Source organism: Psittacula echo, assembly GCF_963264785.1.
Source record: "Psittacula echo genome assembly, chromosome: Z".
Classification (NCBI taxonomy): Eukaryota; Metazoa; Chordata; class Aves; order Psittaciformes; family Psittacidae; genus Psittacula; species Psittacula echo.
The window spans coordinates 26,933,572-26,961,318 of NC_137742.1; the positions used below are offsets into that span (position 1 = coordinate 26,933,572).

General features: G+C 38.7%; 1 protein-coding gene across 2 annotated transcripts; it reads right to left on the bottom strand.

The window, feature by feature from the left end:
• Positions 1–215: 215 nt before the first annotated feature.
• Positions 216–26,414, bottom strand: AGGF1 (angiogenic factor with G-patch and FHA domains 1). Of its 2 annotated transcripts, none has more exons than XM_080636998.1 (14): positions 26,014–26,414; positions 25,002–25,098; positions 24,363–24,568; positions 23,370–23,516; positions 22,735–22,923; positions 10,701–11,055; positions 8,945–9,056; positions 7,659–7,710; positions 5,784–5,885; positions 5,228–5,393; positions 4,859–4,941; positions 3,589–3,716; positions 2,604–2,703; positions 216–1,580 (listed from the first exon to the last, which is right to left on the bottom strand). In XM_080636998.1, the coding sequence occupies exons 1-14, from the start codon at positions 26,182–26,184 to the stop codon at positions 1,380–1,382; spliced, it is 2,109 nt and encodes a 702-aa protein (XP_080493124.1). In that variant the 5' UTR covers positions 26,185–26,414; the 3' UTR covers positions 216–1,379. The 2 variants fall into 2 exon arrangements, with proteins under 2 accessions (XP_080493124.1, XP_080493125.1); XM_080636999.1 differs by lacking the exon at positions 10,701–11,055 and adding an exon at positions 18,569–18,638.
• Between the last annotated feature and the right edge of the window lie 1,333 nt (positions 26,415–27,747).

The window sequence follows — 27,747 nt, forward strand, 5'->3', positions numbered from 1 at the left end:
CTGAAAACATGAAGCTGTCAATATAAGGGAATGTAACAGCAAAGTAAGCAAAAAATTCATACCTGTCACTAAAAACTCCAACTGTTTTCAAAGGCAAGCAGTGAACTGATTTAAATTAAATTAAGTAATACTGCTGCAGGCATCCAGTGCTTATAACTGTATCTTCAGCTGTCTACTGCTAAAAGCATGCTTCAGGTTGTTAAATGTGTGTGCTTTAATGATTTAAATAACGTGTCAAAAATTTGGCTTTATACTGTATGTGTCTAAACATGCATCAAGATAAATAGCAACTTGTCCTGGTTTTATTCAACAGTGCTTTACAGTTGCATGTATGTTCCAATAGGATGCTGAGACTAGCAAGTTTCCAGTACTTGGACAAGTACCAGAACTTTAACTTGACTAAACTGGGATTAAGTTTTTCTCATTTTAGAAGAGCACTCCTAGCAAGAAGCACAGTGCTTAAATTGACAGTGATTTATTGTGATAAGGAACCTTCAGTAAGTAGCAAGGTCTTACATTCAGTTTGGCAATCTTTCTCCATCAAAAATCTGTTGGTTGGTTTATTTTTCTGGCATAAACTCCATTGCCAGCAATGGATGTATCAGAACAAGAGTTAATAAATAATACACACACCCACAGAATATTGCTGTATTCTAAACATACCTCCTGTTTTAAAGGCATGAGATGTACTAAACAAATCTCAAGGAAGTTCTTCATAGAAGAAAATTTGGCTACAAACAGTCTCTTGAACAGTATTTTCTTCACTAATGCTACCTGGTAGTTTATTTCTGGAGTATTTTATTTTTGAACAGTATTGCTGAATTGTTTAAAAACAAGGGTTTTTTCCCCTCTTCAGCTGAGACATGTAACTAGTACTAAACTGTATGAATTTAAGAGTGATGTACCTCTTGCTGAGCATTTCATGGCAATTGTGAATAACCACAAAATAGAGGAAAAGAAAAGGGCAATATGATACTCTTGTTAGTATGGCCCTGGGGAATTTTTTTTTTTTATTTCTTTTTAACCACTGTTCAAATGTTAAAGGTATATAATATTTTAATTTAACAGATGTTTTGACCTTCCATGAAGAATTGTCTTCAATTCAAACACAACTGAGGAAACATCCCGTTCATGATGATAATCACTTTCAAGTACTTAATTTGAATATGCCCCTAAATTCCATTCATTTTTTCTTAAAAATGTGTTCTATAAAAGCATGAAAACTACAGAAAACCAATTAATAAGAGTTAGTCTCGTATAATTTTTTCCACAACTGTATTTTACATATTGCCAAACTTCTGCTTTAGCAAAAGAAACAAAGAATAAAAATAAATTCTCTCCCAGCTATTTACACACAGGAATTACCCTGCTGTGGGACTTTACTCTACAGTCCCTCTAACCCAAGGTATAATCTTAGGTGTATCTTTTTGTGATTTTGGTTCTTGGAAGTTTTCAGCAAACCTTTCTCTTGCTTTATCCCAGTTCTTTTTATTCTTGCTCTGGATGATCTGAACATCTTCAGCTGAGGCTGGTCTACTGGTACCCAGACCTGCATGCATCTTATGTAACTGAAGGTGGATCTGTCAAATACATTAAATACGGTAACTGCAAGTTAGGTATTTAGATACTTTTAAATCATGTTTTACAATACCAATTCCAACTGCCATCCCCAAGCGCTTTTCTTAAGCCTCTAATAATGTAGAATCATAGAACAGTTTTGCTTGGAAGGGACCTTAAAGCTCATCTACTTGGAACCCCCTCCCACAGGCAGCGACACCTTCCACTAGACCAGGTTGCTCAAAGCCCCATCAGACTTGGCCTTGAACACTACTGGGGATGCGGCATCCACAACTTCTGTGGGCAGCCTGTGCCGGTGCCTCACTGGCACACCCTCATAGTGAAGAATATACCTAGATCATATACAGACATCTAAAGTACTATTAAAAACGTGTCAAATCACCAGTTCTGGAACTAGGAGCTGGAGTGCTGAATGCTGTAACCTGCCACTAACTGTGAAGTATTCCTCACTGAGTCAATAGTGTATAATCCCTGTGCTGGGTAGTCTGACAACAAAAGGTACAGTGTGGCTCTGAGCAGCACTACTGCCAAAAGACAGCACATCCGTGGTGAAAAAAATGGGGCTGCCACAGAGGCCCAGAACTTGATGGCTACAGTGACTTTAGCCAGTTGTTTCTTCCTCGTGGTCCATTCACCTAGCTTGATTTTGTGCCACATCACCCTCAGAGAAAGTGAAGAATTCCACCAAGTCCATCTTGAATTCTTATCACTTATAATTATTTCAACTTTCCTCCAGACTTTGTATTCAATCACGAGATTTTTTAATTGCTAGAAGCTGCTTGTACTCCCCTGTTTCCTACCAAACACGGATATTAACTGGCATTTTCTACTTAAGGAACAAAATCACTGAAAAATTTCAAAATACTTCATTAATCAAGTGATTTGAGATTAGCCCTACTGAGATTATTCCTTCCTAACCAGGAATTTAAAACGTTTTAAGTGAATAGTGGCTTACACTTGAATGTTTTCCACTGCAAATACATTTCTGTTCCTTTTTGCTCCAAGTAAAAACCAGACAGACCTACCGGATCCTTGATACCGCCACCATCCTTGCCCAGGCCTTCCCCCGTCTTCCATCCCATCTTCTCCAACATTTTATGTCCTTTATTGCTGTTGCTGATTTCACTTTGAAGAAAGTTTAAGATAAGCAAGAATTAATATGAAGAGTATGATCTCTACCCAAATACCAAAGGACAGAAATGTGCATGCTCTAGAAACCAGGACTCAACTATGATACTGTTCCTACTTCCACAAAGAGCTATGCAGGATACACTAGTGCTACATTTTGCAAGTTCTTTCATGAATATTACCAAAGGTATTTCAAGCGTCTGGTCAATACCAACATAAAAGTCCTTCTGAACTACTTGATTTTTTCAGGAATTAACTTCTGGGTGGGAACTGACTGCACTAAGTAAAAGACAAGATCACTGCCTCACCACCAAATCATCCTAACACACATTTCATTGTCTCATACTTCCTTTTACTAACCTACAAGTTCATGGGATTTTTTTAGAAAACCCCACTACAACTACAGAAACAAAGGAATGATCAAAGTGGAAGACTAAAGCAAGTGTCATTATGTCCTAAGATAGGCTGGGTATTGACAGTGAGAGAAACTGCAGGTGAAAAATCTGCATGTGTACCATTAGTGGGACTGGATAAGAAAAACAGAAGATGAGGCACTTAAAAAATAGATAATATTGAAGGTGTCAGTAGTGCAGCTGGGGAGTTCTTTCTGTTTTGAGTTGGTAAGGAAGTGATCTAACCGTTCTTACAGCCAAACCGAATTCTGTATGGAAGGTGAGAAAGAGCACATGAACTACTAAGTGAGAACAGTTTACTATTTTCTAGATCTCTTAACACATTATATATAGGTAATGAATACTTAACAAACTGTATCCTAGTAACAAATTAGTACTTCTTTATCATAATTTTTTAAGATTTACTGAAGACACGAAGGATGCCTCCCTTCCACTCACACCAGTCTCCCCATCCCCCCACCAAACTTACATATGAACAGACGCTGGACTATCATCTCTCTGGAAGGTTCCTTCACTTCCAATGGTCTCTCTGCGTTTTCCCGCTCTGTCTTTGTACTTTGGATTCTTCATTGCTTTATTGTCTTCATACTCTGTGTTCTTTATAAGCAGGTTAAATACCATCAGGAGAAATAAAGTGGACTTTACATTCTTTATTTTTTGATAATTTCACTACTTCCGCGAAAAGTAAGGCATTTTCAGTCTATTTCGTTAATTCTACATCTTATAATAAAAACTTGTAGTTCTCATTCAGTGGTTTCTTACCTTACAGCCATATTTTGTAAGGCGTGTGTGTGATGTTATTGCCGTCATCACATAATAATTTAATTTTGCCAAATTCATTAATTTCACAGAGGCTGTAAATAAATTAACAGTTTCTCCTGAATCTTCACTTGGTATGAAGAACCAATCTCTCCATATTAAGCAGAAAACTATACACACATGCTTTCTGTTTAAACATTTGCTTGTTCCTCAGCAATTATTTCTTCAGAATAGGTGACAGAACTAAGCATGTGTATAGATACCATGTTGGTATTATTTTGGTACCTCAAGAATTTGAGAGAAATTATGTCATTCTGATTTCTACACAAATACTTCGGACAAGTGCTAGATGTAACCCCATAAAAATAATCTCCAAAACAGAAGTAACTAGAATACTTACATACTATATTGCCTGTACATTCCTGTTGGCTTTCTTCTATAGCAAACGAGACTTAAAATAAAAACTTAAAAAATTTCCCTCTTCCTTCCATCAGTTTTTCAGTTGCTCATTATTTTTTCCTTTCCAAACAAAAAACAGCACTGCAATTTAGTGCAAACTTAATTTGCAGAAATAAAAGTTGAAATTATTTAAAAAAAAAAATAAAATCTTAATCTCAAAAGGATGAAGAATCCTGCACACAATAGAATGACTCTTCTTTTCCTAAACTTTTAACAGAACTTTCATCATTTCTCTCTGTAAAGGTTTGTAAATAATTATTATTTAGTGTACAAAAGACAAACTTGAGTTAAACTACCAGGTCCATCTTATAACAAAAAAACCCCATAGTTCTCATTTAGTGGTTTCTTACCTTACAGCCATACTTTGGCTGTATGTGTGTAATGTTATCACCATCATCATCAGGCTCAAGTTTGAATGAATTATAAAGTTCTCCTTATTCACTGAACTCTATGGCTTAACACAGGAATCACAAAATAGATGTAGGCATCAAACCCTTAATCAACTTCTATTGTAAACTCACCTGTAAACCATATTTTTCCCGTATTTTTTTTAATGCTTTTCTTCTGACTAACTCTCTCTCTTCTTTGCTGAGTGCTGGGCAAACTAAAAGGAAAAACACAGGATTGATTTTCTGATTAATAATGTAACAATATTTTGAAACATAAGACAACTGTGAGAATTTTTATTCTAATATTACTACACATGGACACACAGACCAAGAAAAAAAATACATCATCGTGTATTGTAGCACTATTCCCAGGTAAGAAAAAAACTGTAAGAAAAGTGAAGTAATTATTATGCTTATAAAATAAATAGCCATAAAAATAAAGAGCCAAAATAAACAATTAAAAAAAAAACAACAAACATATCCTGCAATAACACGACTAACCAGAAGATTCCTTTTTCCTGTCAAGGCGAAGATGTGCTCTGACTTGTCCTGGTTCACATCCATCACAAGTATCACTGCCAGGATGTATGTGAAAAGAAAGCACAGTTTCACCGATCTTCACTTCATCTCCATGCTCCAAGATGTAGGGATCACATTTTGTTTTAGGCTACAGAAAAAGAAAGTTTTGAAAGCCATGTTAATTAGTTACTAATGAAGAGTACTTCTATTCTAAAGGTATTCTATTTCATGAATACTTCCCATAATTTATTAATTCAACTTGGTCTGACAAATACAGGTAAGTATCCAACTGTATTTCACAGTTCAACTGTTAATACAGATAAGTATTCAACTGCATTTCACACTAGCAACTGCAACCATTGCAACCTAATAAAAGAAAACATAAAAATATTGTAAGTAGCTCTAAAACCAGAAGAGAAACAATGAAAAGTCTGAAAGAACATACAATGATGTTGTTAGTGATTTGCCATAATATATTTAAGAAGCCCACATGACTAAAGTTTTCTTCAATGTAGCTTTATAAACAACAGGTACTCACCTGAAGAATCTGATTTCCATTAACAACCGTTCCATTCTGACTGCCTTGATCCACAAGAATATAATTTTGCAAATCGTGGTCAAAATACACTTCTGCATGGAACTGATAAATAGAAGCCTAAGTGAAGTGTTCTTATTAAAGAAATACTTAACAATGTATATGCTATTTTAAAGTAAGATTTCAGAATACATTTTAAATGAGTAGCTCTGGTACTCTGAATAACCCAGGACACAATGACTAACCATCATTTGCTGTTTCTTTTATATCCTTTCTGATACTGAGACTAACAACCTAATTTTTTTGTTCTGTTGTTGCAATTTTATATAGACACTGAACAGAGAAAACACAACTCCAAACTAAAGGATATACTCTACCTCCAAAAATGGCCACTGAGCAAACTAAACCATCAACTTCTGCAGCCTTCTAAGGGTCTCAGTAAAAAACTGAAGTCTAAAAACACCTGTGACTGCTTCAAATTTGACAAGCAAAGTTCCTTTTTGTTACAGTTGAGAAAAAAACCAAGAATTGATCTGGGAAGAAAATGTTAATTTAAAACCAAATCTCCTCTTATCTTTGAGCAATAATTGAGTTTCTACATTCAGTAATAAAAAAAATTAATAAAAAAGAAATCAAAGTAGCATTTTGTAGATTGGCTAGCACTTACAACAGGAATACTATCGTAATAGTGGAGAATGACTAGCTCATTCAATAAATAATTTAATTCCTAGCTCTGTTTTATTAATTAAGATGAACCCAAACTTCTTCTAAAGATGCTATATCTACAGGGTGCAGTGGTTTTTTTTTTTAATCTCACTTTACACTCAAGAAAATGCCAAAGTGGTACACAGCTATTAACTATGAATAGCAAGGTAAACAAACTAGTAGTCAACTTTTTGGTTCTACAGATCTGTAATTTATTTTCCTGCCTTTGAGTCTTTATCTGCAAAGTGAAGTAACTTCTCATATAAACAGGCAGGTACTAAAATGGTAGCATTACAGAAAAAACGAAAAGACTTGGCTTCTTCATGCACCCAATTTCGAATACATGCCTGAAAAAAGTCATTAACAGCAGGAAAAGATTTGTTCTGGAAATTATTCAGTATGAAATATGATACATGAAATATGGCTGATTAATCAGAACTATCATCTGGAACAGACATAGTGGAACAGTAAAGTGTATTTCAGATGTTGCATTTGCAGACAGGTTTTTTTTTTTTTGTTGTTGTTGTTTGGATGAGATGTGTTTGTCTATCTAGATTTTCTTTTATTAAGAGTGCTGTATTTATGGTCTGTGAGAGCCACTAATTTATTTTTAATCCTTCTTAGCCAGACAAAAAGTTTTCCATTAAAACCTGTTACTGAAAGAAATGATGTTAAATCTTCAAACTCCCTGTACATCACTTACATATTTATACAGTTGCCTTTAAGAAACATAAAACCTGTTAGTCTACCTCAACTGCAAGAATTGGATTACTCTATGACAAAGTTCTAACCAGGTACATCAATATTCTACATACCATTAGTAATTAACAGAGCAGTAAGGTTTCTTCCAGTTCAACAACTAATAAATGCAAGATTCAAAGAATTTTTTTTTTTTTTTTACTGTGCATTAATTACACTGTGGACTAGTAAAAGTCCAATAAAAAAAAAAAAAAAATAAAAATTTAGCTTTTCTAGACTTTGAAATTGCCCTGCTGTTCATGTTTAATTCCCATTCAGGAAAATACTGTATGTTTTCCTTTTTCTAACTTCATATATCTCATTCTGAAAGTTCTTAAGAAAATTAACATAAGGTTTGGAAGAATTTCAAAACATAAAATATAAAGCTTCATTCATATGATGATCTATCTTTCAGAAGACAGAAACAAGAGTTACCTTACTGACTCCAACTTCAGGAATCTCAAGTGTGTGTCCAACACCTTTTTCTCTGAAAAGGCAAGTTGATATATAAATCACAACAAATTAGAAATACGTGCATTTCACTAGAACTTTAATACTATGTTTTCCTTCTGAGCTGTTGGGGAGCTTTACAGATATAAACCACTGTGTTGCTATATAGACCATGTGAGTACTTGCTTCAGGTCCCTTCTTCCATCTATAAACTATACACAGTAGACAATAAATATACGATCAAGCTCTACAGTTAAATTTTTATCTATAAATTTGTCATTTCTATCCGAATGTTTATACTCACACAATGCCTGTAAATAATAGTCTGAACTCTGCATCTTTTAGGCTTTCCAGTGAATCCTGGCATTGGTATTCAATACTCAGTGCTGAAGCTGACTTCTTGGAAGCGTTAAGCAGGTAATACAAGCAATGAAAGAGTAACCTCTATAATTTTTTTTTTTTAATCAAAGATACTGCAGTAGGAGCAAGAATTTGTGTATTACTTCCTTATACTAGGGGATGAAGAAGCAACGCAGCTAGCAAAGGACCTACATGCAAAATACAAAAATTAGCATTTGTTAATCTTCACATAAATGTACCTAGAACACTCAAGATGTAAGAATGAATCAAAACACTTCAGCATTAGATAAGAGCAGTTGAAAAGGAAGAGTGAGGTTTTCAATAAACATGAAAAAAAGCATTGATTCATCACTAAATTCATCACCCACAATGAACAAACTTTTTTTTTTTTTAATAGTAGAACTTGCAAAATACATACCAGCTAGCACAAAACCCACTTTACTATTCAAAAATTATGAACCAACCCTACTGGAATTTGAATGTGTTGAGGAACTCTAGAATACGTTTCCTCATGATCCTGAATTTCTAAAGTGTGTTCTTCCATTTCTGAAAAAGTTATTAGTGGTCCTGAAAAAAAAGTTACTTACTTTCTAGAAAACAACAGTTTTCAAAGAATGACTTGCCGTTATGCTGCCATTAGGGCTCACACAAGATCAAGTTATCACTAACAATTTTCATGACTGCTGAGCTAAAATTAACTGTGTATGCTATTATCATGGCCAGCATGATGTTAAGTGACATGACCTAAATGTGGGCTAACCTAACTCCAGAGTACCTTACAACTTCTGCACACTAGGAGGACAAGCACGAAGAGTAGGGACAAGCAATCCTGACTGGCTTCCACAGCTTTCAAAGCGAAGTACAATTTCAGATATATATATATGTATATAACAAATTCCACTCAATTTTACCTTCCAATTGTAGCAGGCTTCACAGCTGTGATAATATAAAGTGATCCAGTCTGCAGAACTGGTGATCTTATTACTATCACTCTGATACAAGGAGGCCAGATCTTTTCTTCATCTGTAATTATACAAAAAACCCAGTATTGTTACTACTGACAAATTACAGTTTTATCCCTATAGCCCATAGCTTTCAAACAACTGATAAATATTCAGCCATGATCTGGCTGAATCCTATGCAACTTTCAGAAAAAGAAATGTATAAGCACATCTGAGAAAACTTTGATGAGACTACTGTTTCAAAGGCTTTCTGACTGCACACTGAAGTATTAAAAAGGTTCTCCTAATTCTGGTTATTTGCATGTGCACAACTATTTAGTGAAAACAATAAAATATAAGTGCATTCACAAAATTTCATACTGTAAGTTTATGGACCATTAGTGATAACAGATTAGAATACAATTTTAGTTTGAGAAAAGGCAGCACCTATTTGTTCACCACATCTCAAACCAAATGCATACAGAACTCTGTGTTTGAGAATTTAGATGTCACATGTATTTTTACTAGTTTTTACTCTTATTAGCACTATGCACCAATACAAAAAGTAAAAATAATAGATGAGCCTACAGATACCTATGCTTTTTTGCCCCAGTTAAGTAATTATATTCCAACAGCTCTATAAATTGTTCTTGGGAAGTACATTTGCAAAAACAGTCTCCAGTGATCTCAGTTAGGAACAGACATGGTAAGATGGGAAGACACTAGCTCACAAGGTACAAAGAGGTGAGAAGCTGTCTCCAGTTCTTATTACTCCAGCATTATTGCAGAATTTATTAGAAAACAGTAAGAGCAGGAAATCTGAAAGCCTGATGAGAGCAAGCACATTTTGAATGGCACTAATCACTTAGAATCTAAGTAGTTGAGTAAGTAAAGTAATGAAAACAGACGAGACAAACTATTTAACTGTGAGCAGTGCACAGGCTGCAGTACAGACTTCTATAGGTTGTATTTCACTCTGTGCATTTGCTTACTTTTATCCTTTGCATATACATAGTTAGAATTGGCTGCATTACAGTTTTCACATGATTTTGGGTTTGTTTTGGGGTTTTTTTTGTTGGATTTTTTTGGAGGTGTTTTTTTTGTGTGTGTGGGTGGGTTTTTTTGTTTTGGGTTTTTTTTTTTTTTTTCCAAAGTCAGTTCAATTCTAGAACACCTCTGGTACAAAACTGTATGCAGGTTTCCTCTCTATATCCATTTCTTGCAAGTTGCCACTGGAATACAGACAAACTGAGATTTCAGCTAGTACTGAGTACTCCGTGCACCTCCTTTTCACCACAGGGGACTCACACTGAATGATACATGACCGTTTATGTACAGGATCAAAAATATTATACATTTGTTGGAGTTAATATATGAAATTACTGCGAGTTCTGTACTAGAACATCTATTTCACAACAGACTTTCTTTTCTCCTGTTCCTACGCTAATCTAAACAAATCTTATACTACCAGTGAGATTTCTACACAAGCACAGGATGCTATACCCCTAAAGAGCTTTTACAAATACACCACTACTTCTGTGCAAGTAAAAAGAAAGAAAGAAATGCTAGTAACATATATATAACTTCTTAATTCAAAGTATCTTAAGACACATGCTTTTATGTATTCGGTTTTTTTAAATTATCCAAACTGTTTTCTTGCAGTTAGTTCTTAATGGACTCCTGTAAAAATACTGTAATATCATACATACAAGCCATAATAATTCACCTTCATTTTCTGAGTCTTCTGAATAAGCAGTTTCTTCACTTGTTACTTCATCCTCACTGCTGTATGCTTCGCACTCAGAATCTGTAATTTCACCTTCTTCTGGTTCACTCTCTGTGTCTGCTGTTCTACTGTCATCTGTATGTGCTGCAGTATCTGGTGTAATTTTGCAAGAATGTGAATTTATATTGTCTGTAGAAATCAGTTCTTTGGCTGTTAGACTGTTTTGTGGTTGTGTGTCCATTTTAGTCTTCTTTCTTATGCCTGGAGACTCCTCTTCTTCAGTAGAACTTAGCTGCTCAGTAGTGGAAAAGCAATTCAGACTGCTAGATGATTTCTGCTCTTCTGTGTCCAGATCCTGGAGGGGAGTTACAGAATGTTACATTCTTTACAGATTGAGTTATTCTGAAGTCTGCTATCAGCCTGGAAGTAAATTCTTCACTAGGAAGAATTATTTTTGCAACTATTAAGAAACAGATTTCCAGGAAGCTTTGCATATGCAGCCAACAGAGCATTTCGGTAGAAACATTTTCACATTAGGCATGACAGAGACCATCTTCTATCTGGGAGACTGCACTCTTCTTCTAAACTTCACTTACTGTCTCCTCTTTTCTCATACAAAACTCAAGATTCTTGTCCTCACTTTCAAACTGGTACAACAGCATCTTGAATATTTTTCCATTTCGACTTTATGACACTTACTTCTGTCCCTCTCTCACTCAATTGTTGCAACTTGTTTAAAAGTTCTTTAACTGATCTTCATCATATCTTCCTCCTGGTTTTGTCTTCTCACATTTTCCCCACAGTGGCCCAGAATATCTGGAATGCCTACCCATGCTTGCCTAATCACCTGCTCTTCCTCCTTTCAGAATTTCAACTTTAAAACAGCCTTTCATCGAGATACTGGAGAGAAGTTTAATTTATGCTATGTGAAACAGTTCTACTGAGAATCCATTTTGTACTGCAACAAATTTCTCCACTGAATAACAGAAAAAAGAGCATCAACATTTTTTAAAGTGAGAAATCTAAAAAGTCATATTAATTTTGCCAGAGTAATTATTACCTTGAAAATTTCTCAATCTATTAACCCTGATAATCATCTTAGTGGGGGAAAAAAAAAAAAGGAAGAAAAAGAAAAGGAAAAGAAAAATGAAGATAAACGGTTTGGCTTGAAAAGATAAATAAAAAATCCCTCATATTTTCAGTTATTTACCATCTTAAATTTAAAATGAAAGCATTCAATTGCCCTGAACCGTACCAAATGCTGCAGCACATCAGTTAAAAAAAACCAACAAACTTAACTTTTTTCAGTGAGTTCTCATATAGAGCATTTGACATTTCAAGATACATGCACTAATGTGAATGTTAACATCATGGAAATAAAACCACTTTCAATTTTCAGAATTGTAAAATCTCTTCAGTGGCACAGGTGTAAGACAAACACAAGAATCCCTTTGAGCCTACCAGTCGAGCTGTTGGATAGGACATTACAGTGTACTTTTGAAATATTTTCAGTAAGACAGGAGATTGTCAGGAAAACCCAGCGCATTTTAAAAGACTTCATTGCGTTAACTGAAGGACTGCTGATTTGGTTAGGGTTTCTTCATAATGTACTAGCTCTCCTCCTGGAGTCCTCTGAAGTACCAAAACAAGGAAGGAAAAGGATCACTGCCCAATAATGTTTATTTTAAATAAACAATATAGTAATCTTGCCAAAAGCAACCTTTTTGGCAAATCTGATTTTCACTTTTATGAAAGACCTTTTCCAGTGTATTTATCCTTGTCTATATGTTTGGTATATATATTAGACCGATATAAAATACACCAATGTGCTCTGCAAATCTATTTTTTCCCGTAATACTGTGACCTATCACAGTTTTACTCATGTACTCTGAAAACAGAGAAACTAAATGGTCTACTCAAATCATAACTGAGGCAGAGCAAGAGATGACTGTGATGCACTGATGCCCAAGTATAATACTCCACCCATTCAGGTCTTTCTCCACAGTGAATCCAGTGATACTAATTTTTGGTATCACTTCAGATACTCTACATTACAAAATAAAAAGTTGCTGTTTCAAAACCTGGTTACTAAAGAGTACACTCTCTCTTCCAGGCTGAAAACAGGAATTTAAAAAAACCTTATACAGACGAAGCATTTTGTACATACATTCTGCCAATATGACCATTAAACCAGTTCTCGGCAGTTTATTTTTTCCACTATTGCTACAACCGTTAAGAAAGCAAATAAACTAAGTAGCTCTGTTAAATACTGATAAAAATGTAATCTTCACATTTAGAAATCCCTGTACAAAATTGAGGATTTAAAAATTGCATTCCTAAAGAACATGGATTTTAATTATGTTACGATTTTATGATGTTATGACTGCCTTATCAAGACGACTCTGTGGATGAAGCACTCCATAGACAGAAACGCGCTCACGCTCACAGGCCCTTGTCCTCATGGGGGACTTCAACCACCCTGAGATCTGCTGGACGGATGGTACAGCCTGGCACAAGCAATCCAGGAGGTTCCTCGATTGTATGGAAGACAACTTCCTCTTGCAAGTGACAGAGGAGCCGACAAGGAGAGGTGCTGTGCTTGACCTCGTGCTCACCAACAGGGAAGGGCTGGTTGGAAATGTGATGCTCCAGGGCAGCCTTGGTTGTAGTGACCACGAGATGGTCGAATTTGAGATCCTTGGGACAGTGAGAAGAGCGTGCAGCAAGCTCACTGCCCTGGACTTCAAGAGAGCAGACTTTGGCCTCTTCAGGAACCTGCTTAGTAAGGTTCCATGGGATATAGCCCTAGAGGGCAGGGGGGCCCAAGACTCTTGGTTGTTATTCAAGGATCACCTGCTCCAAGCTCAGGAGTGTCGCACCCCAACTAGAAGGAAGTGCAGCAGGAGGGCCAGGAGACCTCCTTGGATGGATAAGGAGCTGCTGGGGAAACTTAAAGAGGGAAAAAACAGGCTTATAACAGGTGGAAGCAGGGACAGGCGGCCTGGGAAGAATACAGGGATGCTGTCCGGGAAGCTAGGGACCAGGTTAGGAAAGCTAAGGCCCAGTTAGAATTAAACTTGGCTAGGGATGTTAAGGATAACAGGAAGGGGTTCTATAGGTACGTAGCAAGTAAGACAGACTAGGGACAAAGTGGACCCTCTCTGGGAGGAAACAGGAGAACTGGCTACCCTGGATTTGGAGAAGGCTGAGGTTCTTAATGACTTCTTTGCCTCAGTCTTCACTGGCAAAGTCTCTGACCGCACCACCCAAGTCTTGGAAGGCGAAAGCAGGGACTGTGAGAATGAAGACCCTAGGCCCACTGTAGAAGAGGATCTGGTTTGAGACCATCTTAAGAACCTCAACATGCACAAGTCCATGGGACCTGACGAAATCCATCCACAGGTCCTGAAGGAGCTGGCAAATGAAGTTGCTAAGCCACTGGCCATCATATTTCAAAAATCGTGGCAGTCAGGTGAAGTTCCTGATGACTGGAAAAAGGGAAATATAACCCCCATTTTCAAGAAGGGGAAAAACGGATGACCCGGGGAATTACAGACCAGTCAGTCTCACCTCTGTGCTTGGCAAAAACTTGGAGCAGATTCTCCTGGAAGACATGCTAAGGCACATGAAAAATAACAAGGGGGTTGGTGACAGCCAGCATGGCTTCACTAAGGGGAAATCCTGCCTCACCAATCTGGTAGCTTTCTATAATGGGGCTCCAAAACCGATGGACAGGGGCAGAGCAGTTGACGTCATCTTCCTGGACTTGTGAGAAGCGTTAGACACTGTCCTGCATGACATCCTTGTCTCTAAATTGGAGAGACATCAATTTGATGGGTGGACCACTCGGTGGATAAAGAACTGGCTGGATGGCCGCACACAAAGAGTTGTGGTCAATGGCTCGATGACTGGCTGGAGACCAGTAACGAGTGGTGTCCTTCAGGGATCGGTGTTGGGACCGGTCTTGTTCAACATCTTTGTCGGTGACATGGACAGTGGGATTGAGTGCGCCCTTAGCAAGTTTGCCGATGACACCAAGCTGTGTGGTTCGGTTGATACGCCAGAGGGAAGGAATGCCATCCAGAGGGACCTTGACATGCTTGTGAGGTGGGCTGATGCCAACCTTATGAAGTTTAACCATGCCAAGTGCAAGGTCCTACACCTGGGTCGGAGCAATCCCAGGCACAGCTACAGGTTGGGCAGAGAAGAGATTCAGAGCCGCCGTGCGGAGAAGGACTTGGGGGTGTTGGTCAATGAGAAAATGAACATGAGCCGGCAGCAGTGTGCGCTCGCAGCCCAGAAAGCCAACCGTATCCTGGGCTGCAGCAAAAGGAGCATGACCAGCAGGTCAAAGGAGGTGATCCTGCCCCTCTACTCTGCTCTCGTGAGACCTCACTTGGAGTGTTGTGTGCAGTTCTGGTGTCCTCAACATGAAAAGGACACGGAGCTGTTGGAACAAGTCCAGAGGAGGGCCATGAGGATGATCAGGGGACTGGAGCACCTACTGTATGAAGGCAGGCTGAGAAAGTTGGGGCTGTTCAGCCTGGAGAAGAGAAGGCTGCGTGGAGACCTCATAGCAGCCTTCCAGTATCTGAAGGGGGCTTATAAGGATGCTGGGGAGGAACTCTTCATTAGGGACTGTAGTGACAGGACAAGGGGTAACGGGTTAAAACTTAAACAGGGGAAGTTTAGACTGGATATAAGGAAGAAGTTCTTCACTGTAAGGGTGGTGAGGCACTGGAATGGGTTGCTCAGGGAAGTTGTGAATGCTCCATCCCTGGCGGTGTTCAAGGCCAGGTTGGACAGAGCCTTGGGTGACATGGTTTAGTGTGGGGTGTCCCTGCCCATGGAATGGGGGTTGGAACTAGATGATCTTAAGGTGATTCCAACCCTAAGTACTCTATGATTTCACAGATCGGTATTAAATTCCGTATCTTGGCGACATCTAAAGATTAAGCCTGGGGATGCTGAGTGGGGATGCTAAATTCTTAAAGCATTTAAGGGGGTCTTTACTTGTGCTGGAGAAATCCTTTTGCATTATATATGTTCTGTGTAAGTACTTGTAATCATATGTAACATGTACCTACGCAGACAGCACCTAGTATCTTGCCTTCATATAGCCACTGCTTAAAAAACCAAGCAACTGGCAGTAAACAGAATACTCAGTAAATACCATCCTGAATGACCTAACAAATATTAGCAATGCACCTTATTTCTCTTTGCCAGGATATTTTATTCTTCATCCCAAACTCAAAGAATCATAGAATCAACTAGATTGGAAAGGACCTTTAAAATCATCAAGTCCAACCTCTACCCTAGAACTGCCACATCCACCACTAAACTACTAAGGGCCTCATCTACACAGTTTTTGAACACTTTCAGGGACAGTGATTGCACCACTGCCCTGGGTTGCCTGTTCCAATGCCTGACCACCCTTCAGTGAAGTAATTTCTCCTAATATCCATTCTAAACCTCCCCTGGCTCAGCTTGAGGTCATTACCTCTTGTCCTGTTACTTGGCAGGAGAGACCGACTCCCATGTCACTCCATCCTCCTTTCAGGTAGTTGTCGAGTGATAAGGTCCCCCCTGAGCCTTCTCTTCTCCAAGCTAAACAATCCCAGTTCTCTCAGCTGTTCCCCATCAGACTTGTGCTCTAGACACTCCCCAGCTTTGTTGCCCTTCTCTGAACCCGCTCTGGCACTTCAATGTCTTTCTTGCAGTCAGAGGCCCAGAACTGAACACAGGATTTGAGGTGTAGCCTCACCAGTGCCCAGTACAGCAGGATGATCGCTGCCCTGGCCCTGCTGGCCACACTATTGCTGATACAGGCCAGGATGCCATTTGCCTTCTTGGCTGCCTGGGCACAAGCTTGATCTTGTTCAGCTCCGTCAATCAGCATCCCCAGGCCTTTTTCCGCTGAGCAGCTTTCCAGCCACTCTTCCCCAAGCCTGGAGCATTGCATAGGGTTGTTGTGGCCCAAGTGCAGGACCCGGCAGTTTGCCTTGTTGGATCTCGTATCATTGGTCACAGCCCATAGATCCAGCCTATCCAGATCCCTCTGCAGACCCTTCCTGTCCTTCAGCAGATCAACACTCCCAGCCAACTTGGTGTCATCTGCAAATTTACAGAGGATTCATTCAATCCCCTCATCCAGATCATCAGTGAAGATAGTAAACAAAACTGGCCCTAACACCAAGGCCTGAGGGACACCACTAGATGTGACACCATTTACCACCACCCTTTGGGCTCTGCCATCCAGCCATTTTTTTACCCAGCGAAAAACATACCTATCCAGGCCATGCAAAGCCAGTTTCTCCATTTCCAGTACAGAACTCTCACAATACAGTATACAAAGTATGGAAGTACGTGCTTATTATAACCATGCTTGCTACATCATTATATTAGGCACATACATGTTCCTTTGTGTGCTGCTTTGCCTAATATATCTAAATAGTCAGGAGACCTACCCTAACAGTCACATGTGAGATACAGATGACCACTGTGTGATTCAGCTTTCAGAAACTTTTTATCTGTTGGGTATCACCACATGATCTCTGATTTTTCTCTCATGAAGCATAAGTAAAATCAAACGGTGGGATGAATTTGCTCCATAATAAACTATTTCTTGACTACAGGGTCGAGTTGCGTTTGCATTTTGGCATCCCTGATAAAAAGACAGCCAAAGGTGCAAGTGAAATCAGGATTTTTATGTATCCCATAAGAACTGATCTTGTAAGAATTACAAATCATGCTAATGTGACTGGAATTGATGGGTTTGCTTTATAAAGAATAGGCCACAAACTACTGATTACAACAACCCTCTGAAATGCAGACTGACCATCTTACAAAACATACATGAATGATCATAGTCACGAGTGTTTTTAACGAAAAATTTAAAGTATTTTAAGCATTTAGCTATACTTTTTGCCTTACTGTGACAGAGCAAGATATTTTGTCTTTCAAACTTCCTATTTTTCTGTATTACACCTGATCAACATGCACATTCATACAATCCATCAGCATGCCTACAAATTAGAACTTACCATGAGCATATATATAACTAGCATATATAACTAGCTTAATTTTAAGTGCACTATTTAAACTATTGTTTTATAAATCAATTTCTTTCGTATAAAACATACAAGTACGTAAAAATACAACTTTTCAGAAATGTGTAGTCTGTTGCTTCTCCACTTGCTAGTTCAGTAGATGATTTAATGGAATCATGAGCATTCAATGCTCCCAACTAAAGGGTTGAATATTAGAACTTCAGCACTGACTATCTCAAATTGAAATATTAATCTTAAAAAAAAACAATCAGTATTTTACTAAAACATTTTCAAACAGTTTTAAATAGCTTTCACTCAGATGACTAAGCTTTACTTGCTAGCTCTGTTTCACAAGTACTTTAGTTACTTTCTTGCACCCTACACAATACTTGAATTTCCAATGCAAAAAAAGTCTGATTAAAAGCCAGAAAAAGAGCAAAGCTCTTTCTGTATCATAAAGAAGCCATTCTAAACACAGGAGGATAGCTCCGAAGAGACAGGAAACGTAAACTTGCCTTACTTAAAGAATGCATAGTTTGTTTAGTTAGGACACTGTACATTAATACAGTAATGCTAACTATGTCTCTTGCCAAATATTCTAGAATTGTCATCAAAGTTTTCTTCAGGTGTTTTACTTATACAGTGTTTCAAATATATTTCAAAGTTACTTTGTAGATGAACTGGTTTTGATCAAATAGCTTCCAAAAACTTAGTTCCTTTAGGAAAATAGGTATCTTCGATATTAGTTTTCCTTTAATAAAAGTATCAAGATTAAAGGTAAACATCCACAGACTAATGTATCTGTTGTCTCAACTCTACCTTCACCAGAAGCTGCCAATCCAAAAGAAGAAATCTTCAGATTAGCCATGGTTTCTGTCAACTGACGTACCTAAAGATGGGATGAATATCAGCAAAAGTAAACTACACGTGATAAAAAAAAAAGAAAAGAAGAGAAAAAAAAAAAAAAAGTCACTTCTTGAAGAGTTCTAAGGGAAATACTACTACAAAAGCCTTGTCTCTTCTACAGAAGGAGATAGGACATATCTATAATGGAACAGAATATGGCAGAAGTTAATTTTGAGCATCACGCTGAAATACAATTTATTAGTAGTTTAAGAATAAACTGCAAAAACAGTTTCTGGAAAAAAAAAATGGCATATGGCAGACCCTGCATCTAAATTTTGCTACGTATTTCTAATGTCACCAGTACAACAAGCAGAACGACGTGATCACTACTGCACACAGTCTATTATCCAGCCTGTAAGGAAGCACTGGATCTTGATATTGGGCCAGGGATCACAATATCATTTACGCAACCTCATGGTTGTTTTTTTTTTTTTAACTTTTCCAAATTTACTTATGTAAAGGTTTTTCTTGTACAGCAGATCACATGGTATTTCTTGCCCCACTTTTTTTTTTGGTCTGTCACTACAAACAGGTATCAGAACTGAACTGTATGCCTGAAAGTTCCAATGTATTCCACCAATCCTTTTATGTGAGCTGCACAGAGGCTACTTAATACTTGAAGGCAGCAAATAAAATCCCTCATCATCTATTAAAAGCAAGCATGTGGGCAGCATGCTTAGTTTCACAAGTCAAAAGAAAAGTATTTGTAATACATAAGTTTGATGACTGAAAAGAATCTCTTTACACAAAATACTTGTATAAATCAGGAACACTCCTCAGGAGATACTAATCATGTAAGTTACTTTCTGCTTTTTGTTTTTTGAAATTAGAAGTACATTCATTTTAGAAGACACTCACTAGTACTTTCTGTTTTGTAGTGTAGCTTGTTAAAAATACAATAGTATTTTAACATATTAGTTTTATTCTTTAGATCCTCAGATTTATGTTGCTTTTCCAAGAATGCTGCAGTATTGGTGGAGACGACACTTATAATTTCTGTATTTCTAACCATCCCAACTTGCTGCTCATAAATAGATACTATATGTAATGTAGCTGAGTACACCAGATTTTTCACAACAGCTACAAACTAAACCGCAACTAAAAAATCCTCCTATGACCAGAAACAGAGTTAACAGATTGGCCCAGTTACCATCTTTTAGATTGAAAAAATATATTAATTTTGGTTTAAACAGAATAAATCATTCAAAATCCCCATACAATTTCTGTAAAAACCTATATAGCTAACAGTATAGAAATAGGTATATATATATAGAAATATCTGCTGTGATAATATACATATGTAGCTGCTAAATTTTTGTATTTCTTTTATTTGGCAACTTCTAAGTAATACTGCATATCTATCAAAACTTGTTTATATTTAACTCTTTAACTTGAAAAGAGAGAAAACAAGTTTTGCAAGTGTTTTGTGTACTTGAGATTCTAGAACTACTGCTGTCTTCCTTTGTTTCACATGCATATTCTTATAAACTGCCTCATCGTCATTTAGGCATAATGAAATTCAAGGGTGTATGACACATTCCCAGAATTAGACTCTGGTATTGCTTTATTTACCACTATTACTGGTCCACAGACCAGGCAATAAATCAAACTGCTCTCCAGCTTGTACTGGCTGTAGAAAAAGGAAGTCGAGTAAAACATACTTTCCAGAAATTATAGAAAGAAAAAGGAGAAGGCCGGGCCTAAGTGTTCAGGAAAACATTTCAATAGACAACTCTTCAACCACAATGTCCTACTTAAAACCAGACATTCTGGGTTTTGTTTCAGGATGTAAGTAACACCGTAACTAGCATGAACTAATTAGTGACTTTCCAATACGTCACTAAACTGAACAACAGTAATATTGCCAATATACACCAGGCATCTCTGAATTGGATTGTGCACCATATAAACTATTTTTTTTTTTCAGTTTTATAACAGAAAAAACTTAAGATCTGTTAGAATAAGAGATTAATCTTTTACACTAATGTAACATTTTTTTTTAAACTAAGCAACAAATTTCTTATATGATTAAGAACAACACAAGAATGAACTGAGCTATGTAAAATATGACAGGTTCTTTGTTTTGTCTAAATCTAACAGTTATGTAAATGACATTTAAGACATTATTTTCTTTTTGAAATTTAAAGTGGAGACCAATTCGGTTTTGTTTTATTTTGTATGCTCCCATTTTTTGTTTTAAAAAAGTAGAAAAGGTCTTGATTCTTACTATGACACTAACCTTCACTTACTGTTCACAGACACAAAGATCTTTGCACTAATTAATATGACTTAAATGTTTTTCCTGTTATCTTGTTGGTCAAATGAATTAATTCAAAATAAATCAAAGTATTTCATTCACTATCAGTAGAACACATCAGAAAGTGGATGCTCACCTCCTACCTTGTGACCGTGAAAGCTTCACACAAGAGTTGTTAACAAACCATCTATATAGAAATATTTTATCAACATAAATTAAGATAAAGACAGGTACCTATTTCTAGAAAAATTGAATGACAGAAGCAGAGTCTGAGTGGATCCCAAAAAGTAGACAACCTTATTTGTCAGATCAGAGCAAATGTGCCACAGAACATTTATAAATACACTTGTGTATTTTGGTAAGTATGTAACAGTTGATCACAAGACTAAATTTAGGAGGTTTATTAACTGCATTATACAATAATGCAATTAAACCCCATATTTCTACTAGCTTTCCATGATGCTTTCCTGATGCATGATGAATGAAGTTCTGTATTAACAATGTCTTTTGAGAGCGTCAGAATGCTAATCCAGCAGTTGTACACAATCTGCCCAGAAGCTGGATGCTGGTAAGACTCCTAGCTTCAACTGCATTAGCTCCCCTTTCTGAAGTCTAAATGATTATTACAATTACTGTTGCTATGTATACACCTCAAGCTTTCAGAACAGAGTGGTTTACATGAAGTTTTCTCAGAGAAGAAACTCCCACATCAGCTATAATCACAGAATCATAGAATGATTGAGATTGAAAGGGACCTTAAAGATCCTCTAGTTCCAACCCCCCTGCCATGGGCAGGGACACCTTCCACTAGACCAGGTTGCTCCAAGCCCCGTTCAACCTGGCCTTAAACATTGCCAGGGATGTAGCATCTATTTATTTATAAAATCTGCAGTCGATCCACTACCGCTATCCGTTTAACCTACCTTTACTGGTTCTTAATGTAAACAGTTTCCATTTTCAAGTCTTCTGTAAGATCTCAAGTCCTGATACAAAATTTTCAAACTTGGTACTGGTGCTACATAACTGTTATGTAAGAAAGAGTACCTGTGCACTAATAAGATTACTTCAGATTTCAACCTATCAGCTTGACTGAGGCCCACATAACGGAATTATGCATTGGATAATACGGCTTCAGTCCCTTATAGTGATCATTAATTAAGTTGTACCACGTATCTATGCACTGTGGACACAAAAATGTATTGAACAAATAAAACAACAATCAGAGAACATAATATGCAAAGAATTTGAACTTCGCAGATGTTTCCTCAATCCTAAATGATATTAGAGATACAGTAAAATGTCAATGGCATGAGCTTTGGAATACAATCACGAAGAAGGGGTGGTATGTGCATGTGTTTCCAAAACCTTCAGTCAGTTTTTGATTCACCATTTGAATTTAAAAAAAACCCAACCAACCAACCAGAACAAAAAACCACCAACAAAAAAAAACACAAGCCAAAGCCCCAAAACCAAGACACTGAGGTAATACTGCCTTTCTGATGTAAATCCAGCCCACACAATACCCTGAATTCATTCTTGTGTGCTTGCTGACACTCAATTTTAGAGATCTATACAGTTGTACTGTAATAAAATAACACTGAAGAAGTGATGGGATCCAAGTTTAGAGTTCCATCCTTAATCACTCTATGGGAAAATTATTTGAACACTAATCACACATTAGCAACCTGCTGTATACAGTTTAAGGATGTCTGAATCCTTCAGAAATAAGCATACATCTTCAGCATAAAACTAAAACCCACATGATAAATTGCATCACGAAAAAAACCCTAGGTTTCGTGCTTTCTGTCAGTTCTAAAGTTACCTTATGGTCATTGGCAGTAATGCGCTCTGGCTCTTTTCTCTTCTTTTTCCCTTTTTTATCCCTGGTGTGCTGAGTACCAGAGGTCTGATAAGACTGCAGATCCACTCGTGAATGAAACTGGTATCGGCCACTTTCCACATCACAGTAGTAATAAATTCCAGTTGCTGGATCATAATATAGTTGATTTTCCTTTATAAGGAACAAAGAACAGTGTTATCACCACTTCAATAAATACACTCTTCAAAGAAATACCTAGTTAATAAGGAACCATATACTAAGTTTAAAACAAAACAAAACTCAAATGTGGTGGCTTGACAAGGGCTGACTACCTGGTGGCCTGTCCAGCCAGGCTCTTCAATCCTCCTCCTCACCACGTTTGGGGAGACCCCAAGATGAAAAGCTCGTAGGTCAAGAAAAAGACAGGGATATCACCATCCTGGGCAAGCCAGATTCAATTTGGTGAAAATAAACTTACTGAAACCATTCAACAACTAATTTCCATTACTATTCATCTTCAGTAACATGTTTTTCAAATCAAAGTCAGTTTCAATCTTAGTTCTTTGCTCACATCAACTCTTACTACTAAAACGTTTGCAACAGGAAAAAACACCGAGGGTTTTGAAAATAATCCTTACTGAATTATAGTAGAATCCAGTACTATGGTCGTAATACAGTCCTGTATTTTCATCATAAATAAATCCGGTTTGTGAAACAGCAGCTTCTGCAGCAGCCCTCAAGCTCTCTGCCAAAGAACCCTCCGGCACTGAAGTATCTTCTGTTTCCTGATAACAAAAAGTAACAAATTATATTTTCTTCCAAAAAGGAGCACTTTAGAATGCCCTATTTTAAATAAAACAAATTAGTGTTTGATGGACCTGGATTGTTTCAATAGCTATTAAACAAGAAGACAAAAATCTAGCTGTAGTTTACTGGTAAGCTCCTACTGTGCCTTTTCCCCAACCTTTATTCAGAAGTAGTTCTGATCAAAAACATACACAGCAAGTATCTTTCAGTACATTCCTGAAAAAGATTTCTGCTTTGTTCTATTTCAGTTATAGATGCTAAGGCACAAAATCAGCTAAGCTGCTGGATAACAGAACGAAAAAAAAACCCCAACCAACCCCACAACAAAATAGACACATAACCCCCCCCAACAACTTCCTTTCTGTCTCTGTTGTGTCCTTATATCAGTGGAAGAAAAGAAAAAGTACATTTTCAGATAGTTAGCATGGCCATCTTGAACATACTCTACTGATTTTAAAAATGCCATGCTTCAAGGCTATGTAGAACATGGGTTTTTTCAGTTTGTTTGTGTTCTTTTGAAACAAATCTAGGATGATGTTACACTTGGAACATACTACAGAAAGAACTAGCTACACAGTGCAAGGATGTTTGCCTGCTATTATCAGCACCAAACCACCACACACACACCAAAACCTCAACCAACCCAAACCAACCAACCAAACAACCCCCCCTCCAAAAAAAACCAGCAAAAAAATCTCCAAAAAACCAAACCCCAACTCCCCCCTTCCCTCCCCAGTGACATTAAGCCCAAAGCACATCTTTGAAATGTAATACCAATAGGGTGATGACTTCAAAACTGGCCAAACCCCAAACATTTCTATAACCTGTGAATTCTGGATGAAATTTTCCTCTTCTCCACCTTCGGCAACTTTGGTGCTATCCGTCCTTAACGGAACATTAACATCTGTCTGCAATTCCTCTGTGGAATTATGCTCAGTGCCTTCAGTTTCATGATCGTGCTGCACTGGCAGTTCAGCTGCACAATCTTGAGTATCAGTGTGATTGTAGTAATCTTCATAGCAGTAATAATCTGTGGTGGTGGGAAGAGAAAGGGAGTTGAAGTAGTATAAATTAGCAAAGCAGTATTTTACACAATGCAGTTTAAGGATCCTAAATCTTAAATTGGAAATTTATGGTTGTAAGTAGCCTAATATAAATCAATTATTAGGTAGTGCCTCTGCTTTGAATTTATTCTATTCTTACTGAAGAAACTATATCTTGTTTTAATGTACTTTGAAATCTGGTAAAGCATGTATGTGTGTAATACATGAGATTACTATGTAACAGACTACTATGACGAGTTCTGCTACAGCCTGTGCTATGTTTTACTCAGTTCTTAAAGGAAAGGCTTGAATAAGTAGAAAATGGTCCAAAAGATAATGTCAGGTTACTGAGCTTAATGCAGAGTTGAAATATATTTTATATAAGATAATGCCTGCTAAAGCAATCACCACCCTCTCTACCTGCTTGTGACCACGCAGCATAGTCCTCTGTCTGTACTTCTACGCTATATGTATCCTTCTCCTTCCTACTAAGGATTTCCTTAGTGAGCTCTTCAACCTGAAAGAAGAACAGCATCTTACAGAACAGAACACTGCATTTTAGGGATCCACATCAGAAAACAGTATCAGGCTATTCCACATTCTATAATTCAAACACAATACAATTGCACTACAAGTGTTTCAACTGGTCTTTGGGTAGCAGCATACAATTTTCTACTTGAATGGCTGGCATAATGAAAAACATAATTTCTGCTCACAAAGGGTATAATAATAACAGCAAGCACTTAGAAAGAAAAATAAAAACTTAACCAAAGTTATTCTTAAGATGATCACCCTGAAAAGCTGGATTTCAAGCATCAATCACTGTTCAGTGGTGACAAACTGTTACGTTTTATGAAAACACAGAACAGCTTGGGTTGGAAGGGACCTTAAAAATCACCCAGTTCCAGCCCCCCTGCCACGGACAGTGACACCTTCCACTAGAACAAGTTGCTCAAGGCCCCATCCAACCTGGTCTTGAACACTGCCAGGGATGGGGCAGCCACAGCTTCTCTGGGCAACCTGTGCCAGTGTCTCACCACCCTCATAAGCATCCATAGGACAGTTCTTCCACTCTTTCTTTACCTCACCTTGTTTATTAAGCGTCTTTTCTGCTGCTAAATGCAGTTTTCCTTCTGACTGAGAAACTAAATTTGTGGCTGAGACGTTAACACTCCCACACCACCACCTGTCGAGCCAAACCTTGAGCGTTGACTCGGGACAGCAAACTGGAGATAGAAGATACAGCAGCAGTCTTGCTGGTCGCTGAAGTCCCTCCCGCAGGCCAGGAGAGCCTGCCCTATGAGCTCGGCCCCGTCGGAGAGAGCCAAGGATACCAGGCCGGGGGACGACGGCAGCGCGGATGCCTGACAGGGCTGGTACCGGCTGCCGCCCGGCCCGGACAGAGGAGCGGGCCGCGGGAGCCGGGTCGTACCTGTCTCCTCAGCGCCTCGTTGCTCTCCCGCGCCTCGCAGTAGAGGCGCTCGGTGCGGCGCAGTCTCCGCCGCGCCCGCTCCAGCTGCCCGCGGCAGGCGCCCAGGTCCGCCTCTAGCGCCGCCACCCGCTCCCGCAGAGCCCGCTGTTCGTCGCCGGGCGGGGAGGCCATGCCCGACCGCCCGTTCCTCAGCGCCCGCCCGCCGGCCGCCACCGGGCGCCTGCGACGAAGCGGCGGCCGCGGCTTCCCGCGCAGGGCCCGGCCATGGTGCCCGGCCGGGCGCGAGGACAACGGAGGCGGAGCTTGCGCTCCCCGCCGCGCGCGAGAGCTACCCCCGACGGCGCCGCCGAACCAAGAGTTCCCCCGCCGTGCGCCAGGACCCGACCGACCGGCGGGAACGCGGCGCGACCCGGAAGGGGCCGCGACAAGTCGGAAGTGACGGTTGTGGTTGCCCGGTAACGCGGTGGGGTGGGCGGGTCCGGAAGTAGCCCAAGCAGGAGCGGAGAGGTGGGGGGGCGCTTGGTCTGCCGAGGCTCGGGGCTTCGCGGGGTCGTCTGAGGCTGGCTACTCCTCTGTTAAGACGTCTGTGAACGGCCTCAGCCAGCGCCGGCGCTTGGCCGTGCCCGGGAGGGCGTGTTGCTGGTGGCACACGATGAGGTTTCCCCTGGAACACGCGGTGGAGTGAGAAGCACGTATGTTGCTCTACAGACGTGCAGCACTGTTTTGCTCGGGATTTTTTTTTTCTTTCTTGATATTACTCAGTCTATACTGTGGCAAACTACTTCATATCCATACAAACTGCAGTGTCTGGAGAGTACTGCAGTTGTAGCTGCCTGCGCAGCATCCAGGGCTATCATGTACGAATCTGTGCTCAGTTGTTAACAAAGTCTAAGTGTTACTTCTGTGCCTTGCTCCAGAAATATCATAGTAGGTCAGAGCCTAACAGTTCTTATACCTGTCAATAGTAAATATATCGCATACATGGGCAGGCATACCTGCTAGCAGGTATGTCCTTAGTAATGCTCCACCTTTAGAGGAAGTGTTCACCTGATGTCTTGAAGTAATGTATGCATTTCATATATATGTATAATAAATTTCATATATTTTCATATATGTCTCACACATATGTATATTTCATAGAACTTTATTGGTTTTGATCTTTTTACTGATGATTCTTACTAAGCTGAAAGACTTTCCAGTGGGATGAGGGCTTTAAAGTTTGCAGTGCATCATGATGCAGGCAACAAAGTCATAGCTATGCTTCTGTGGCTGCTAAATAGAAGGTGCTGGCTTATTGCCTGTCAAACTTTTGCATCAGCATCAAATTAGTGATTATTTTTGCCACTGTGACCTGTCAAGGCACTTCTGAAAGACCTCACTCGGCAGATAATACAACCCTTTTGGTCTATGAGTTAGAAGCTGAGGTAGTACTACCTTTGTTCAGTTGCTTCCAACAGCTGCTGAAGTAATGACCCATTTTCCAGTAAATAATAAGTTCAAAGACCTGTGTGCTCAAAAATCACAGTATGTCACAGTATTATTTTTGTAGGAACACTGCTTTCTACTGCAAAGGCAAGCAGGTTGTGCACTCACGCACAGCTCATTAAGTACCATACTGAGGAGAAACTGCCAGAACTAAATGCCTGAACTCCACAGAGTGGGCTACATGAGCAGGCAAGAGACAAATCCGTATTTATTCATATGCTAACTGAAAGGAAATGGGTAAAATGTGTA